Source organism: Paramisgurnus dabryanus, chromosome 17 (genome assembly GCF_030506205.2).
Source record: "Paramisgurnus dabryanus chromosome 17, PD_genome_1.1, whole genome shotgun sequence".
Classification (NCBI taxonomy): Eukaryota; Metazoa; Chordata; class Actinopteri; order Cypriniformes; family Cobitidae; genus Paramisgurnus; species Paramisgurnus dabryanus.
In genome coordinates, this window is record NC_133353.1 from 8,264,750 (window position 1) to 8,281,965 (window position 17,216).

The 17,216-nt window shown below is 39.9% G+C and overlaps 1 protein-coding gene across 1 annotated transcript; it reads right to left on the reverse strand.

Annotated features, from left to right (window-relative positions):
- Nucleotides 1-663: 663 nt before the first annotated feature.
- rp1l1a (rp1 like 1a) lies at nucleotides 664-16,246 on the reverse strand. Its single transcript, XM_065254901.1, has 4 exons — nucleotides 16,065-16,246; nucleotides 10,124-10,754; nucleotides 7,856-8,033; nucleotides 664-7,615 (listed from the first exon to the last, which is right to left on the reverse strand). Exons 2-4 carry the CDS (start codon nucleotides 10,730-10,732, stop codon nucleotides 2,076-2,078), a joined length of 6,327 nt encoding a protein of 2,108 aa, XP_065110973.1. The 5' UTR covers nucleotides 10,733-10,754; nucleotides 16,065-16,246; the 3' UTR covers nucleotides 664-2,075.
- Between the last annotated feature and the right edge of the window lie 970 nt (nucleotides 16,247-17,216).

Below are 17,216 nucleotides of genomic sequence, written 5' to 3' on the forward strand. Positions count from 1 at the left end.
AAAGTGCATTGCTGTCAAAAGAGCCCATCCTAATCCGATATTCTCATTGACATGTGACCCTGTCTGTAAAACCCAGAATCTAATGATGAGATTTGAAGCATTTGAAGTTTGATTTTATTTCTTGATATCACTTTAATTTCAATCTTTGACATGATCCTACTCGGTCAATATTAAATATATCAGTATTCACTGAATGTTCCTTGCAATATGCAGGATGTTTTTTAGTGAATCACAGACACAAAAAAAGTGATTTTAGCTGGGTTTACAAAGGCAGGGTCACAAATTCTCGTATAGATATTCTCTTGCCTAAAATAAAAGGTGCGAGATGACAACATTAGCTCTAAAACAAACTCACAAAGCTGAATAGAGGACCGCAGTGCCATTGACTACTCCTCAAGGTCAACTTCTGCCAAAGCAGAGCAATAATTCAAAGTGAATCTTGATGAGTAAGTTAAATCAAGTAAACATGTTTAGACACCGCTTCTAAAAATACCACACAAGAGTTTAATGGCACAGATGTTTATAGGAACTCTCAGGCCATGTACCATAAGGTTTGTTATATGGTCACAGTAAGACATGAAAGCACATTCATGACGCATGTTCACTGTAATTAAACACTTCTGGTTTAGCACGAACCCAAACATGTTGCATGAAAACAACAACAAGAGTTGAGCATTTATTCATTCCAAATAAAATAGCAACATACAACAATCATCGGTCAAAGATGCTTAAAATACCACACATAGCAAGAGGTTGTAAGATGTGAAATACTATCAGTAACCAAACATGTGTGATTTAAAAGGGACATAACTTAAGTGCTTAAGTGCTATAATTGGGTCTACAGTGCTTGTTTCAAACTAGAAAATGTAAAAAAACAACAACAACAACAACCCATTAACTTAGTTCTGGTAAACATTATCTGCAAGCATGTAAAAAATAGGTCATTGAAATTTGGCTCCCTTTGTGATGTCAGAAGGGGATTTTATTATAACAATACCACACCTTAATCTGCATTTATCCAACCATTTAGTTGAGAGGGAGAGAGAGAGAGAGAGAGCACAATTTGACAGCACAATTTAGTTTCAATTTCAACAAACCACAATCCGATCAGTGTTTGCATTTCATCAGCACATTTGCATATTAAAGGACACACCCAAAACCCGCCACATATTTGCTCACGCCTACAAAGTGGCAATTTTAACATGCTATAATAAATTATCTGTGGTGTATTTTGACTTAAACTACTCTGGAGATATCAAATATTTATTTTACATCTTAAAAAATTCTTGTGAAATGTCCCCTTCAATAAAAGTCCATTTGGAATATACAGTTATGGGAAAAGGCTTTCATGTTGCTGCTGATTTCACTGATCCAAGAATCTCATATAAATATAGCTTATTATTAAAATATCTTATTATCATTACATATTTTATTTTCGTAACATAATTCATAACATAATAAGCCATCTTTAGCGTATAAACTAGTAGGACTATTTTTATACTGCATACCCTGTATAATATCATTCAGCACCCTGAGAATAATGTATGAATGATGTACAGTATTGTCTTCTTTGTATTTCAATCCATACTGCAAGTTCAAATATTTCAATTGTCAATAAAAATCCAGTATTTGTGGCGAGTTTCAATAAAACAATACCTTTAAGACATTAACAAAGAAAGAACATACAATTACCTATAAATATCTTTCAAAGGTTTGTCTTTAAAATCTTCTGTAAAGTTTTCTTTGTAGCAGTCAGACTCACCATTTCAAACATTCATAATCCAGTCAAAAAAACCATAAGTAATCGTGAGAGATTATAAATGAGATATCATCATAATATCACCCCCCTTCAGTTTCTTTTGTTTAAAGGTCCTGTTTATAATCCTAGGTGAGATCTGCAATTCAGTCAGTCCATTGCCAATGTCCTTATGGTGTCCACGAAACTCAACACTCTGTCTGATGGCTGTTTAGAGATCACTACGCTATCTACTTGACTTTCGAAATGTCTGCCTCAATGTTTTCTTTTTCCTCATCCCCTGCAGTATCATTTCCACATCTCCAACCATAGCAATGTCTCAATCTTTCTTCTCATCATCCTCTTCTGTTAAGGATTCTCCATCAAATTTTGCTTCCTCATCAACGTCTTTATTCCCAGGTTCTCCATTTGTATCTTTCCCATCCTCTTTTTCATCATAAGCTTCACCACAACATCCATCCTCTTCATCTTTTGTCTTTTGGTCTCTAAGAACATCTTGGTTATCTTTGTCACTGGCCTCCATGTTGTCTTCTTTCTCAACTCCTAGATCTTGAACCTTATTCCTATGGCCGATAGTCACTTCTTCCACTTCTTCACGAAGCACCTTTAAGTCTTTATCACCTGTGCAGATCCTGTTGGCAGTGGTTTGATCTTTCACCTTCTGTTCGGTGGGTCTGGCCGGATCCTTTTTCATTTGTAGTATTTTTCGCAGATCGAATTCCATCATAACAGGGGCCAAGCTCAAAGCCTCAGACCGCTGGACCTCTCTGGACACCATTTTCTTTTTCATACAAGCATCACACGGGCAGTATTCATCATCGCTGCGCTGATCGCTATATTCTGTGCCAGACGCTGTGTAGTTGTCCTCGCTCAAAGTGATAGATTTGTTGCGCATCACCCGAAGACGTTTGCGCCTCTGTTGGGTTAGCACAGTAGACTCTCTAGACAAAACTTGTCCTGGTGGTCTCGGACCCCTGCCGGCTCTACCTTGGAGTTTTTGGAGTTCTCGGTTAATACTCGATTGAATCCGTTTATGTACCTCCGCTTTCAGTTCACCGATCATTTTGTTAAGCATCTCGTTGTCGTCCAAATCCCACTTTACTCTGAACTCGGCCATTGCGTCTGCATAATGTAACATGAACTGTTTTTCTAGTTTCTTCAATAAGCTCAGCACCCAAACAGGATCCGGGTCTTGTGAAATTCTTTTAGTAAGTGGAGCTCTCTGAACTGATGGTGGAGTTCCCGAGCTTGTTTTTTCTGAAGATTTCATCACGTCGCTTTCTTTTCCTGAGCTTTTGTTAGAGGACTCCTGTTGTGTTTGATTTGATTCATTTGTATTCTCAGTTCTTTGAACAACATCTACTTTAGTGGCAGTATTTTCCTGGGTATCATCTATGTCTTTATTCACTGGACTGCCCTGAACTCGCTCTGCGATACCTGGAGTTATCGGATCCGAGAGGACTTTAAAGGCATCTAAACCTTCACATGGGGCAGCTGTAGATGTTTTTTCATCTTCCATTAAAACCTCATCTTTGTCTTGTTTTAAGGCCTCAAATAATGGTGATATTGTACTTTGCGCCATCTCTGATTTTTCTACTATGCCCTTAACAGATCCCGTAGAGCCGCTGCTAACATCTACCCCAGATGAAGACTGCAGGTTCAATTCGTCTTCTCCTGACTGATCTTTCTCGGTTTGCTTATTCAGCTCATCCTCAGAAGGCTCTTTTAGCCATAGCGACTGTAGGATCATCATGACTTCATTATATTTCGGATGTCTATCATTTTTAGAATCTAACTCAATCAATTGTAAATTTGCAAGGCAGTCAAGAAGCCCCTGGGCTGACTGGCTTAATCTTCTGCCATGCACAGGGGAGACCTCAGGTAAACTACTGCATCTGTTTAGTTTTGGACTCAGTAAAACTTTCATGACCTGAACAGAATGAAGCTGTTTTCCTACACACTGTTTTTTGGTTAATGTTTGAGGACTGGAATCCAGTTGGCTTAATTCAGCTAGTGGTTTTTTATTACACAACTGTGCCTCAACACTGTTCTCCAGCTGACCTGCTTGATCCTTGATTTCCTCCTCATGAGGTTCTTCGACCTCAGTTACGCTTTCTGTTTCCTTACTCTTGTCCCTTGAAACTTCCTCTTCACCTTGAGTCTCAGTAACATTTTCTGTGAATTCGACATCCATTTCATAAGCAGGCCCATCAATAGGATTGTTTCTAAGCCAGTCATTGACAACTTCTGTAGGAGAAGCGTTTGGTAAACAAGATGGCATGATAGTAAACTGTTCCTCATTGTTGTGCTCTGATGTGTTGCTGTCTTCCCTGTGTTTTTTACGACAGCATTTCTTGACATTTTTGCTGGAGGCGACTGACTTTGATCCTCTACTTGTTGGATTTGCAGTGGCAACTATCTCTCGTAACAGATCTGCTGCTGAAACGGCTTGTGATGAAATGCTATCGCTCGAGTCTGATGATTTATGTTTGTTTCGTATTTCTTGTGGCAGACCTCCACACTTTTGGAAAACATTGGACATCTCCACTGAATTTGGTCTGGATGCGTCTTCTTTTACCAATGTCTTGTCTGACTGAGATGTTTTGTCTCCATCACAATCTGAGGAACGCTTGGATCTCTTTTCAGTCTTTTTAGTAGTTTGGTTGTTTTTGGACATCTCTGAATGTTCAGAAGCCCTTGAGGATGTTAAACAACGGCTTGCTGGCATAGTTTCATTTTTGTGATGGTGTGAAGGTACGTTGTTGGATGCATTGTCCATGTCAGTCATTTCCGCTTGGCTAGTGCTTCGCTCACGTCCTTTCATAGCCATGTTTTTTTCACTTCCCCTGCTATGTGACGATGACACTGACAGAGGACTCAGAGAAGAGGCTCTGATGTTGTTGCCATTAAACTGGGTTCCTTGTCTTGTCTTTGGATCCGCTGACCTGACTCTTGCAGCTGAGACAGGTGAGAGTGTTTGCAGAGGAGTCTTGCGATGAGACTTTTCTGATATTGTAGGGCTCACAGATACTGCCGTCATTGGCTTTTCCTCAATATCCACGGCATTTACAACCACCAACTTACACCCAGCAATCTCTGTGATGATTGACATATCACTGGTGCATTGTTCTTCAAGGTCATCACACTTGTGTTCTTCAGGTAGGCCGAGAGATAAAGATGCTGTTGAAGTTGGGCTCAAAGGTTCATCCAAATGTATTTTTTTGTGATTGTCAAGCTGTGATTTTCCTAACATTCTCCTCACATCTCTCTCCTTAGATTCATCTTTGACATCCTCTTTTTGACTATGTGTAGAAGTGTGACAATGACATTTACTGGATCTTTGCGATATTTTAGAGTTGACTGACATCCCACTTGATGTCCTGCTATTAGTCTGCTTATCTTCAGTTTTGGATGACTTGGTTCTGCTTGGGGATGGAGAGCTCCTGGGCAATGGAGAGGTCACAGTTAAGGCATTTTGTGTCACACCTTTGCCATCCCTCATTTCTTGGCTCATCTCCTGGGATGCAAGAGCATCAGGGGTTGATAGTTTGATGGATCGTTCAGAGCAGGCATTAGACTTTCCTGAAATCACAGAAGTCTGAGACATTGCTTTTTTAGAGTTGGCTCTCTTTGACACAATTTCATCTATTTTTTCATGTACTGAGGTAACAGTGTTTTCTGGAAGGTTACGGCTTGATTTGTGGGACCTACAGGACTTTACACCAGGCACTCTCTCATTAGATTTTGTGGCAGAAACATCATTACGGTTGTCTTTGTTTTGCATGTGTGAATGTTTCCCAGAAGACTTCACAGTCGCTTTTGTCTTGATTAACTTGCAACAGGTTTTGACAGAGCTCTTTGTTTCCTGTGATGTATGGTGTAGGTGTTCAGAGGATGGGTTTGATTTATTGGACATGGCACCGACTTCTTCAGTTAAACCCGTGTTGTGTCCACAGTGATTATCCGACATGGTAGATATTTGTGCAGCGGTAGTTTGTGATTTATCACCCTGAGAATGAAGTAACTTTGATGGCACTTCCTCTAAATCATTTGAAGTAGACGAACTGGGTGTTCTCACCTGCTCTGAATAACCAGCCTTTGATTTATGGTACGTCGTATGGTGCGATGAAGCTGATACATCCAAATTTCTACACATTGGGCTGACTGATCCCTCTCGTGGTTTTACATCAACTTCTACTCTTTCTGACAGACTTGACACTAGTGTTGGTTCTTGATCTGTACACATGCAGCTTGGTTCTGATTTGGTTGACTCTGCAGATGCCAGTGATTTTGCCGACATGCCACTCTTGGGTATTTCTTCAGCAGTTTCTACTTCTGACTTCCCAACAGGACACTTTTCATGATCAATGCAGTTTGACCGTTTTGACCGCTTTGACAGGGTAGTCTCAGAACGTTCCCTTGTGGTTTCCTCATCTGATGCATAATTATGAATAGTTTCACAGTTTTCCTGAGCATTTGTAATTTTCTTAGCCATCTGTGATTCTGAATCCTTGGGATTCCCCAGTCCTTTACACCACAAGCACACACTTGCCTCGCCAGATTTTTTCTGCAGGTCTGCAGTTACTGACATAGCACTTAAAGGTCCATTTTCTTGCGTGTTGTCATCCTCAAATCTATCCTCAGCCTGTCGCTGCCTACCAGATGTGAATGAACTTAAGGTTTTAGTTTCACAATGACAAACACAGGATCTGGAGGAGACGTTTAAAACTGCAGACGGTGTACCCGTTGTCCTTTCTTTGTGATTCACCAGCTCGCCTGGCTCTACTCGTGCCATTAAACTAGTTTTATATTTTTTGGATCTTAAAGAATGAGAAGCACATCTTGATGCTTTACTGGGAGGCCTAGGGGATAAATGAGATCTTGGTGAGGTCCGGCAGGCACGACAATTAATGCATTTGGACCCAGCATCACCTTCAACATGGTCACTCTGAGACCAGTCTGAAGCTTGTGAGATGCTTGGAGGCAGGTCATCGTAATCATCATCCAGATTATCCTTTAAAGACTCAAGCACTTTGGGTGAGTTGCTGACCGTGAAGATGGCCCGGTCTTCTGTAATCTTATAATGCGTTGTCGGGCAAAAACATTTACTTTTATTGTTACTCTCACAGTTGTCCTCACGTGACCTCCTGCTCGCTGATATTTCACTACGACTGCAGCAACGACTTCTTGCGCAGTACTCCACTCTCGTGTCGCCTTCCTCCACAGTTTTCTCCACCACGTGCTCTGTGTATTCCTCACTGGAATGAGAAATCGTATGCGTGCTATCCACTGATGTCTTTTTGAATGAAACTTTTTGAGAAGATCCACTTGAACTTGGTGATTTGCAGCCACCTGGGCTTTTGTGCATGGGGTTTTTCCAAATATCATATTCTTGGCAGTGGTTGCAACAGTTTTGACAAAGCGATTCCTCAAGATGCTTCTCATGCATCTTTGTAGCAAAGGCCTCCTCGGTCTCGGATTGAGAGATGGAGTCTGGCTCTGAATACTCAGCTTTCGCTTGATGATAATGCTGACTTCTTTCTTTCACAGAGCCGCCATCGTTCAGTTTCTTGATCTCAGTCGACCATTGGAGTGTCTCGTTGCTGAAAAGTCGAAAACGAACGTTCATTTCAACAGAAAGGCTGCCGTCTTTGTTAACAAGTACTCTCTTTTGAATGTCATCGCTCATCGCTACTTCTTTAATAAAGGGACAAGTGCTGACGCAGGCAGACTGTCCAGGTGTCGTGCATAATCCATTCTGGTACGACTTCTCTGACGAAAGAGAGAATCTTGTCGACCTTGTACTAGAGTCTGATCTTGGATGGATGATGCTTTTCTTTGTTTCCAGGCCAAAGTTAACTGCAAAAAATAAAATAAAAAAGCTTTTGGCAAGCATTTCCCCACCACAATTATAATTCAAATGACCTCATCAAACAACTAATTTATAAAAAGGCTCTTGATTCATCCGTGTTGCATAATAAAGCTTGGAGATAAGTGTTTGGTTTATATTCTATTATTAAAGACACGTGGGTAGATGGAGTTAATCGCTGTTATGATTCACCCATGCACACAATAATGTAAACTATTTACACTGTTTACCATTCTTTTTGCTTTCATGGCCTTCACTGCAGACGCTGGACCGAGATCTTGTTCCCATTCCCGGGAGCCTTTCATCTGAGAGCTTCTTTGAGTTATCCATGAGCAGAGGTCTGAATGGTTCTCGACCCACACACACCAAAACACTGGGACACTGCATTAGACTCTGAATACTGTCAATCTATAGAGAAAAATTAACAGACATGAGACAAGTGTCCTACAACAAGTAAAGATAAATGTTTAATGCCTCTGTTTCAAATGGCATCACATACAGTCTACATAAGCAGCTGCTTTCAAAGACAACATCCTAACTGCAATGTATCCTCATACTCATGTATCCTCATTGAAATGATCTGCTCACATACTGTAGACAAGTTTCATAATACTCACAATATATCACAAATGGACCAAAAAACACACAAGTCTGCTGGTAAAATAGAGAATTGACCTGATAATGAAGTATACATACAGTATGACGCCTCCTCATCTGAGACTAAAATGTGACACTGGACCACAAAACCAGTCATATTTTGACATTAGAAATGTATACATTTACACATAAATAAGCACTGGTATTTGGTTTGTTAGGATAGGACAATATTTGGTTGAGATATGACTATTTGAAAATTTGGAATCTGAGGGTGAAAAAAATCCAAATATTGTGCAAATCTAACTCTTAGAATTTGTACATATTTTAAGAGTTGGCATATTCGCATTAATTCATACGATCACATTCGTAAGTTTTGGTACGATTTGCCTTGACCCCTATGACCTTGGAGTTAGGGGTGGGGTTAGGGGTTTGGTTTCGTTTTTGTTTTTTTTCATGAGAATCGTACGATTTTGCACAATTAACTTCATATGAACTGATACGAATTAGCCAACTCGTAAAATATGTACGATTTCTTGTGAGATCAGGCTGGAAAATCGCTTTTAAATTTGTTCAAATGAAGTCCTTACCAACACATATTACTAATGATGAATACATTTTTATATATATTTGGTAGGAAATTTACAAAATATCTTTGGTTTTTGGCATGAAATTACTTTAAAAAGTCAAGCCAGGGTCAGTAAATAAACACATTAAATATGACCCTGCCTGTTAAAAAAAAAATATTTTTTAGATTTACTGTTTTCTACGTCAAATCAATCTACATAATTTAAAGAATGTTTAGGGGAAATATTTCCTTAATATCTTTAATACTGACTTAGTAAGATCACGTCAACTATTAAAATCATAGTGAAATGAATGGTTGAAATCAACCTATGATGCTTGTTATCTCAGAATTTCAAAGTCACAAATGATTGACAGACAGCGAGTGATTCCTATTGGCTACAATATAGGTAATTCCCAGTGGCGGCCGGTGACTTATTTTTCGAGGACATACGATGCAAAGCTTGTCACAACATGCATTTAGTCCGTCATGTGTGTGGCTTGTCATGTCAAAATATGTGTTCGGCGTGTCATGTGAACCTACAGTATGTGCATCACGCGTCATATCCAAATAGGTGTTTGCTGCAGACACTTCGAATGGGTTTATGATAAAAGAAACGCTTACGTTTCACAGATACTCGTTTAATCTCATGTGTAATAATCAGAGTTTAGTGTTAAGTTAGTGTCTTGCAAATGTTTTGTGAACGTCTCTTTTATCATAAACCATTTCGACGTGTGTGCAGCAGGCACTTATTTTGACATGATGCATGATGCACATGACTCACATGACACAACAAACTCATATTTTGACATGACAAGCAACACACATGATACTCCGAACACATATCTTGAATTCGCTCACATCGGAAAAGATGTCACCGGCCGGCACTGGTCACTCCCCTGACTATTTCTTTATGTTTACAGAGGCTTATATTTGCTTTTAAATGGAATCAACATCAATCACATTTTTTTATTTTATGAGACATTCATGTGATCTTTGTTTTTGGACAGCACCTGTCTTGTTTTTTCCCCTGTCAGCTATAAGGAGTTCTGATATAAAGTCATTAGTCCCAGCTCTTGCTATTGCTTCAGAAACGTTGTTTCCAAAACTGATTGACCATAAAGAAAAGAAGGCTGCATTCAGTTTGTGCACAGCCAAGCAAATGCCATTAAGATGAATGGGAATGCTAAATGGATCTGTCTTTAAGATATCTATCAAATCAGACCAGCAGTAAACACAACTATCCCCAAAGCCATTATAATGTTACTCATCTCACAAAAATCATTGGGTCTGTGGTTTTGTCCCTGCCTTTTAAAACACTAATAAAATCCCCACTGACCTTGCGTCCCTCCAGAGTGTAAAGTTTCTTCACGTGACATTGCATGAGTTCTGAAACCTCCTCCATGAAGACACGTAGACTGCGAGCGGTTCTTCTGCTCAGAAGGATGGAGCGTCTCACAGCAGAGTCGTTGTTCTTCACCAGTATGATCCTTTTTGGATGTCGATGGTGGTTCTGGTGTCCATAGGGGGCGTCCTCGGGTCGAGAGGGTTTCCTGCGAACGTTGTGATGGTGCCAGACTGTCGGCCTCTGCCCCATGGCTTCAATGTTGATGGGCTTCACGTGGCGGCGGTCGGAGCACAGGTAACAGCCACCGTCCTCTAACTGCTCTAAATGTTTAATGCTGTGGGTGCCCCGGGGTGTCGTGATGGTCCGCACTCCAAAAGGCAGAGGGACCTTTTGGGAAAGGTCATCCAATAATGCATCAAAGCATTTGAAGCTGCGTTTGTGGATGGCCATCTTGACGCCTTTGAACCGGGCGTCACCGCTCTTGTAAAAGGTGATTCTCTTAGCTGGTGTGGCCCCAGTCAGATTGGAGGTGATGGAGGATGCTGGAGGCTGAGGTTCATGGGTATCATCATAGAAGAAGCCTGCAGTCGCTCTCTGCATCTCTCATGAACGTCACTTCAAACTGAAGAGTAAAGTGAAAATGACAACATATGAAACTAATACTTCTCAGTCAGCAAACATTTAAAATTTAAACCCATTGCAGTGCAGTACAAGGTATACACATTTTTATCAGTGTGTATTCCCTGGGTTCGAATCCATCACCTTTTGCGCTGCTAATGCAATGCTCTACCATTGAGATACACAGGAGCACATTTATGCAAATGTCAACCAAATGTCAAGTTTTTACCAAACATGTTTAACCAAATGATATTTCAGAAATCAGTATTAGCTGCTTTAAATACCTTGTGAAGTATCTTAAAGTTTAACCATTTATTAATTATTTTCCATATTTCTTTCACATCCATAAGGTTTTTTCTTCCTTATAATTAATATTTTGTTTTTTCAAGAGTCATCCCTATCTATTTGTCTATTGGTCAAGACAATCTCCTGAAAATTTTGAGCGTTGCATGGTTGTTGGTGCCAGACGGGCCGGTCTGAGTATTTCACAATCTGCTTAGTTACTGGGATTTTTATGCACAACCATTTTTATGGTTTACAAAGAATGGTGTGAAAAGGGAAAAACATCCAGTATGCAGGAGTCCTGTGGGAAAAAATGCCTTGTTGATGCTAGAGGTCATAGAAGAATGGGCCGACTGATTCAAGCTGATAGAAGAGCAACTTTGACTGAAATAACCACTCGTTACAACCAAGGTATGCAGCAAAGCATTTGTGAAGCCACAACACGCACAACTTTGCGGCGGATGGGCTACAACAACAGAAGACCCCACCGAGTACCACTCATCTCCACTACAAATAGGAAAAAGAGGCTACAATTTGCACAAGCTCACCAAAACTGGACAGTTGAAGACTGGAAAAATGTTGCCTGGTCTGACGAGTCTCGATTTCGGTTGAGACATTCAGATGGGAGAGTCAGAATTTTGATGAGAACATGGATCCATCATGCCTTGTTACCACTGTGCAGGCTGCTGGTGGTGGTGTAATGGTGTGGGGGATGTTTTCTTGGCACATTTTAGGCCCCTTAGTGCCAATTGGGCATCGTTTAAATGCCACGGCCTACCTGAGCATTGTTTCTGACCATGTCCATCCCTTTATGACCACCATGTACTCATCCTCTGATGGCTACTTTCAGCAGGATAATGCACCATGTCACAAAGCTCGAATCATTTCAAATTGGTTTCTTGAACATGACAATGAGTTCACTGTACTAAAATGGCCCCCACAGTCACCAGATCTCAACCCAATAGAGCATCTTTGGGATGTGGTGGAACGGGAGCTTCGTGCTCTGGATTTGAATCCCACAAATCTCGATAAACTGCAAGATGCTATCCTATCAATATGGGCCAACATTTCTAAAGAATGCTTTCAGCACCCTTGTTGAATCAATGCCACGTAGAATTAAGGTAGTTCTGGAGGCGAAAGGGGGTCAAATACAGTATTAGTATGGTGTTCCTGTCACGGTGATCCGTGTCATGTTTTGTTTGTCTCTCCGATTACGTCACCTGAACATTCACGGACTGATTCATCACACCTGTTCCCTGTTAAGTGTTGTGTATTTATACTGCTGTCTGTTTCTCACCTGTCGCCGGATCATTGTCATTGTCATTACGTTCATGTCTGTTCCTGTGTTCCATGTACTGCGTGTTCCTGTGTTATGGTTTTACTCCTCGTGTTTTGTTTCTGTTCATTTTATATTAAACGTTATTTATTTCATGGTGAACCCTGCACTTGCGTCCTGATTCCTGTACCCAGTCATGACAGAATGATCCGGCCAGACTGGACGCAGCGGGTTCACGGAGGGCGGCTCCCCCAGGAGTTTCGTCGAGGGGGAGTAGTGACATCGGGGTTCATTCCCCATCAGCCCCGATGTCTCTTGGGGACCACCGTGAGCGATCGCTCGCTCCTGCGAGCATGCGGGAGGAGGATCGGCCCAGGCGGTCCCCCAACGGTTGAGTCGTCGTCGACGGTCCCTCGGAGAACCACCATCCTGCTCGCAGGGGGATCCGGAACGGACCACGCCCGATCATTTCCCCGGGGTGGCTACCGTGAGAGGGTCTCCGTTTCCGCGAGGGGATGGGAGATGACTTCCGGGGGCAGCTGATCGTCGGCGATTCCCAGGAGGAGGGTAATTCGTCTGCCTCGGTTCTCGGAGCGATCGCTCCGGTTCTCCTGGCGCAGTCCGGCCTACCGTTCCTGTTGGTCTCATCCCGGCGGCTGCCGGCTTCGCCAGGGTCCCCAAGCCCTCCACCCCTCCCTTGGACTCTCGCTACCAGACTTTTGTGTTTGTTTTGTTTAGGTGAGTGTCTGGTAGCCACTCTTAGAGGGAGGGGTCATGTCACGGTGATCCGTGTCATGTTTTGTTTGTCTCTCCGATTACATCACCTGAACATTCACGGACTGATTCATCACACCTGTTCCCTGTTAAGTGTTGTGTATTTATACTGCTGTCTGTTTCTCACCTGTCGCCGGATCATTGTCATTGTCATTACGTTCATGTCTGTTCCTGTGTTCCATGTACTGTGTGTTCCTGTGTTATGGTTTTACTCCTCGTGTTTTGTTTCTGTTCATTTTATATTAAACGTTATTTATTTCATGGTGAACCCTGCACTTGCGTCCTGATTCCTGTACCCAGTCATGACAGTTCCTAATAATCCTTTAGGTGAGTGTGTATATATACAGTATATATATCTGGCTAAAAGGAATATTTTGGTGTTCCAGGTATATCATCCATGCACATGAATGTTACAGAATCTGAGTTCATGATACCTCCTATAGGAGGTATAGAAGCTCTCTAACCACTAATCAAATCCTTTGGTAGCTAATGATAGAACCAAAAGCTTCTTTAATCATCTTGAGATCTCACTGGACTCTAAAGAAGCGTCAGACACACAACAGCGAGACCAGGATTGCATAAACAGAGATGTGCAGAACAGTACAGTCTGCTTTTTGATACCCAGAGAATCATTGAGTTTGTTTTACAAACATGACATTTAAAAATGAATGCACCAAATATTGAAATTCAAAACACGTCTGCTTACAGATTCAGCCCAGTCAATATGATAAATATTCTGCACTTTTCACCCCAAACTTGCAAGGTTTTCAGTATAACACAAAAGTCAACTGAGAACAACTCAACATGCGCCTTTCTGTACTACAAGAAAAAATTTGCACCATAAATATGACTCATGCTTATATATTCCAAGCCCCCTGTGAATCCATATCATAGCTTTGTATGAGGAAGAGGAGTAGCTATTAACATTTTCTTTTCTCTTTTGGTCTGTTTGGAGCTTGACAGTCACTGTTATAAATTTTCCTTTTGCTACACAGAATAAAATGAGCTTGAAAATGTTTGCAAAACGCATATACATGGGCAATATGGGCTTGGAACTATGAGAAAATTTTATTTGTGTTTTAAACTGGTTTTTGACACAGCCTGGTGCTATATTAAAGGGGAATCAGACTTTTTCCATGTTTAAGTGCTATAATTTGGTCCTCAGTGCTTCTATCAACCTAGAAAATGTGATAAAGATCAACCCAGTAACTTTGTTTTGGTAAACCATTCTCTGCAAGCATGTGAAAAAATAGCTCATTGAAATTTGTGTCCCCTTGTGATGTCGGAAGGGGATAATGCCGCCCCTTAATCTGCACTGCACAGCACTGCCATTTAATGCAGAGTTCAGCTCATTTGCATTTAAAAGGACATTTTTGCTCACACCTACAAAGACAATTGTAACATGTTATAATAAATGATCTGGTATTTTGAGCTAAAATGTCACATACGTACTCTGTGAAAAACAAAGATTTATTTTACATCTTAAAAAAAGTCTCGTGAAATGCCCCCTTTAAAATTAAAGGCGGAGTCCATGATGTTTGAAAGCCAATGTTGATATTTGAAATCACCTAAACAAACACGCCCCTACCCCAATAGAATCTGGACCTTCTGTTGATAGACCCACCCCACACATACGCAACCCGGCATTTGATTTGATTTGATTGGCTATAAGTGTGTTTTGGTAGTCGGCCCGTCTCCTTTTCCAAACCGTTTTTCAAACATCGTGGACTCCGCCTTTAAGTGACTGCAATCAATAATAAGACAATGCTAATGCTAATGTTCCCATTATTATAATATGCAATGCAGGTGTTATGAATCTCTAATGCCAACATATAAAGAGCTAAACTTGTTATAGAAGTGACATAAGTTTTTCTGTATAACTATATTGTGGTTTTGAAAATTAAACTTTTATTTTACTCTTACTGTAGAACAACTTACACCTTTAATATAATAAACATAATTCATTACTAAGGTCAGTATTTATTTAAGACATGCCATACAGTGTGAGTAACTGTTGTGTTGCCAAAGCATCGGCTTAATGTAATCTCAGACATCCTCTACAGTGACCCACTACTGTATGCTATGAGTGTCACCCTTGTACAAGTCCTGTTTAATTTGGACAATACTGATTCATCGTATACACAGCAGACACAATGCCCTTAAATATACATGTAATCAAATTTACAAATTAACAATTGTTAGAAAAGTTTATATTCTTGAGGGAATTTTATTCTATTACTTTTTCTCACACAATTCAACACACAACGAGTTTTAATTAGAGCTAATTAGCTAAACTATTATGAGAGGTGTGCACATATTTGACACTAATGAGAAAACTGTAAACCCTCGAGGTTCACTTAACACTTTAATGTGTTACACATGATTAATAACTGAGAACCAGTGGGAGAAACCTGCGATCTCACATTGTCAGATACTGAAAAACATTTCAGACTCGTGGGATACAGCAGATTTATCACCTCTACTTATGAGAAATCACAGTGATAAACACAGATATTCATACACAATGAAAACAGATCATAGTTGTAATGTATAAATACACTATTTTATTGTTGCTATAATAAAGAGAAGTGGGTCATCAGTTAAAAACAGGGATGAATAAACTGGGAATTTAAACCTTCTGCTAATGTACAATTAACTTTTACATTACATGAAGAAATAATGAATAACCCCACAGCACCTGAAAACAACTAAAATAACAAAACTTTTATATGAAAATAATTTTTAAATTAATAAGAAACACCCTAAATCAGCCTAAAAAGATAATGGCAGATTTAGGTGTTTATCGTTCACTAGTATAATAACTAGTATGCCATACAAATGTGTTTAGATCAAGTTTCTCAATGCACATATCACACTTCACTTGAAAAACATCTAACAGGCCTTTATATTTTACCAGCTACTCTTCACTAAAGACATCATGTCCTAATTCCACACGTTGTATCTCATGTCTCATCGGCTTACCCTGTGAGCACAGATTCATTCTCCTCGACTGCCAAATCTCCAAACTCTGACAGTACTGAAGTAATCCATCGCAAGAAATCAGCACGCTCATTTACATTGAAGAAGGCTCTCCTCTCTGGCTCACACAGGTGAGAATGACACAGCCACAGCGTTTGAAAGCATGGCATCCCACTCTCTGAGGATTGTCACTTCCCACCCACATCGATGAACCACAGACACACCACAGCCGCATGTTGTCACGGTCGTTCACTATATTAGGCTTATTATAACAGGCAAACCTTCATCTGTGGAGGAGGAGGAGAGACTCCTCAAAAAGAGGATTATACTGTGTGGCCATCTGTGCCAAATGGATTTAACTCTTAGCTGTCCATAAAATAAGCAGTTCATGGTTCAAGAGACATGCACTGGGTTTCTCACATGCATAACTTAATTTATGCATGTGGGATTCGAACCCATGACGTTTGCACTATTTAAGCTGTGCATGCTCTAGAAACTGAGCTACAGGAATACCATTTAATAATGTTTTTGCATGTGACAATATAAACATATTTTCCTAATTTAATAAAAATAAATTAATTACAATGAAATGCAAATTAAAAAATATGAAAAAAGTACTAACACATTACATGAAATTTTGAAATGAAAATCAAATAGTATTCTTGTGTTCTCATTTTGCATACTGTGGACTTAATGGTCCAAAAATTAGTATATTAAAAATATAACACACACCTAACATTTTTTTAGGTCATTATGCATAGATTGTAAACAATATTTAAATATTTTAACAGACCTTATAAGTGTGCAAATTATTAGAATTAATACAATTTAAAGAAAAGAAGAAAAAATATTAAAAGAATAAGGAAGTTATACAATACAAAAAAGAGGGATTTAACACGACGACTTAAAAGTCCTTTCAATGTTTCAAAAATAAATCTTCATTTGAACTTTAAATTGGGTAATACTTTGCTTAATCCAAGCCCACTTGCATTTATGAATGTAAACGTATAAAATAATAAGATTTTAAAAGAAAATATGATCCTTAAAGGAGACATATCATGAAAATCTGACTTTTTCCATGTTTAAGTGCTATAATTGTGTCACTAGTGCTTCTGTCAACCTAGAAAATGTGAAAAAGATCAACCCAGTAACTTA

Excerpts from the sequence above, each read along its gene's own strand:
- rp1l1a (XM_065254901.1), bottom strand. The coding sequence starts at position 10,732 with ATGCAGAGAGCGACTGCAGGCTTCTTCTATGATGATACCCATGAACCT. Across the intron at positions 8,034-10,123 it reads ACACTCTGGAGGGACGCAAG|ATTGACAGTATTCAGAGTCT; the intron begins GTCAGTGGGGAT and ends TTTTCTCTATAG. Across the intron at positions 7,616-7,855 it reads CCATGAAAGCAAAAAGAATG|TTAACTTTGGCCTGGAAACA; the intron begins GTAAACAGTGTA and ends TATTTTTTGCAG.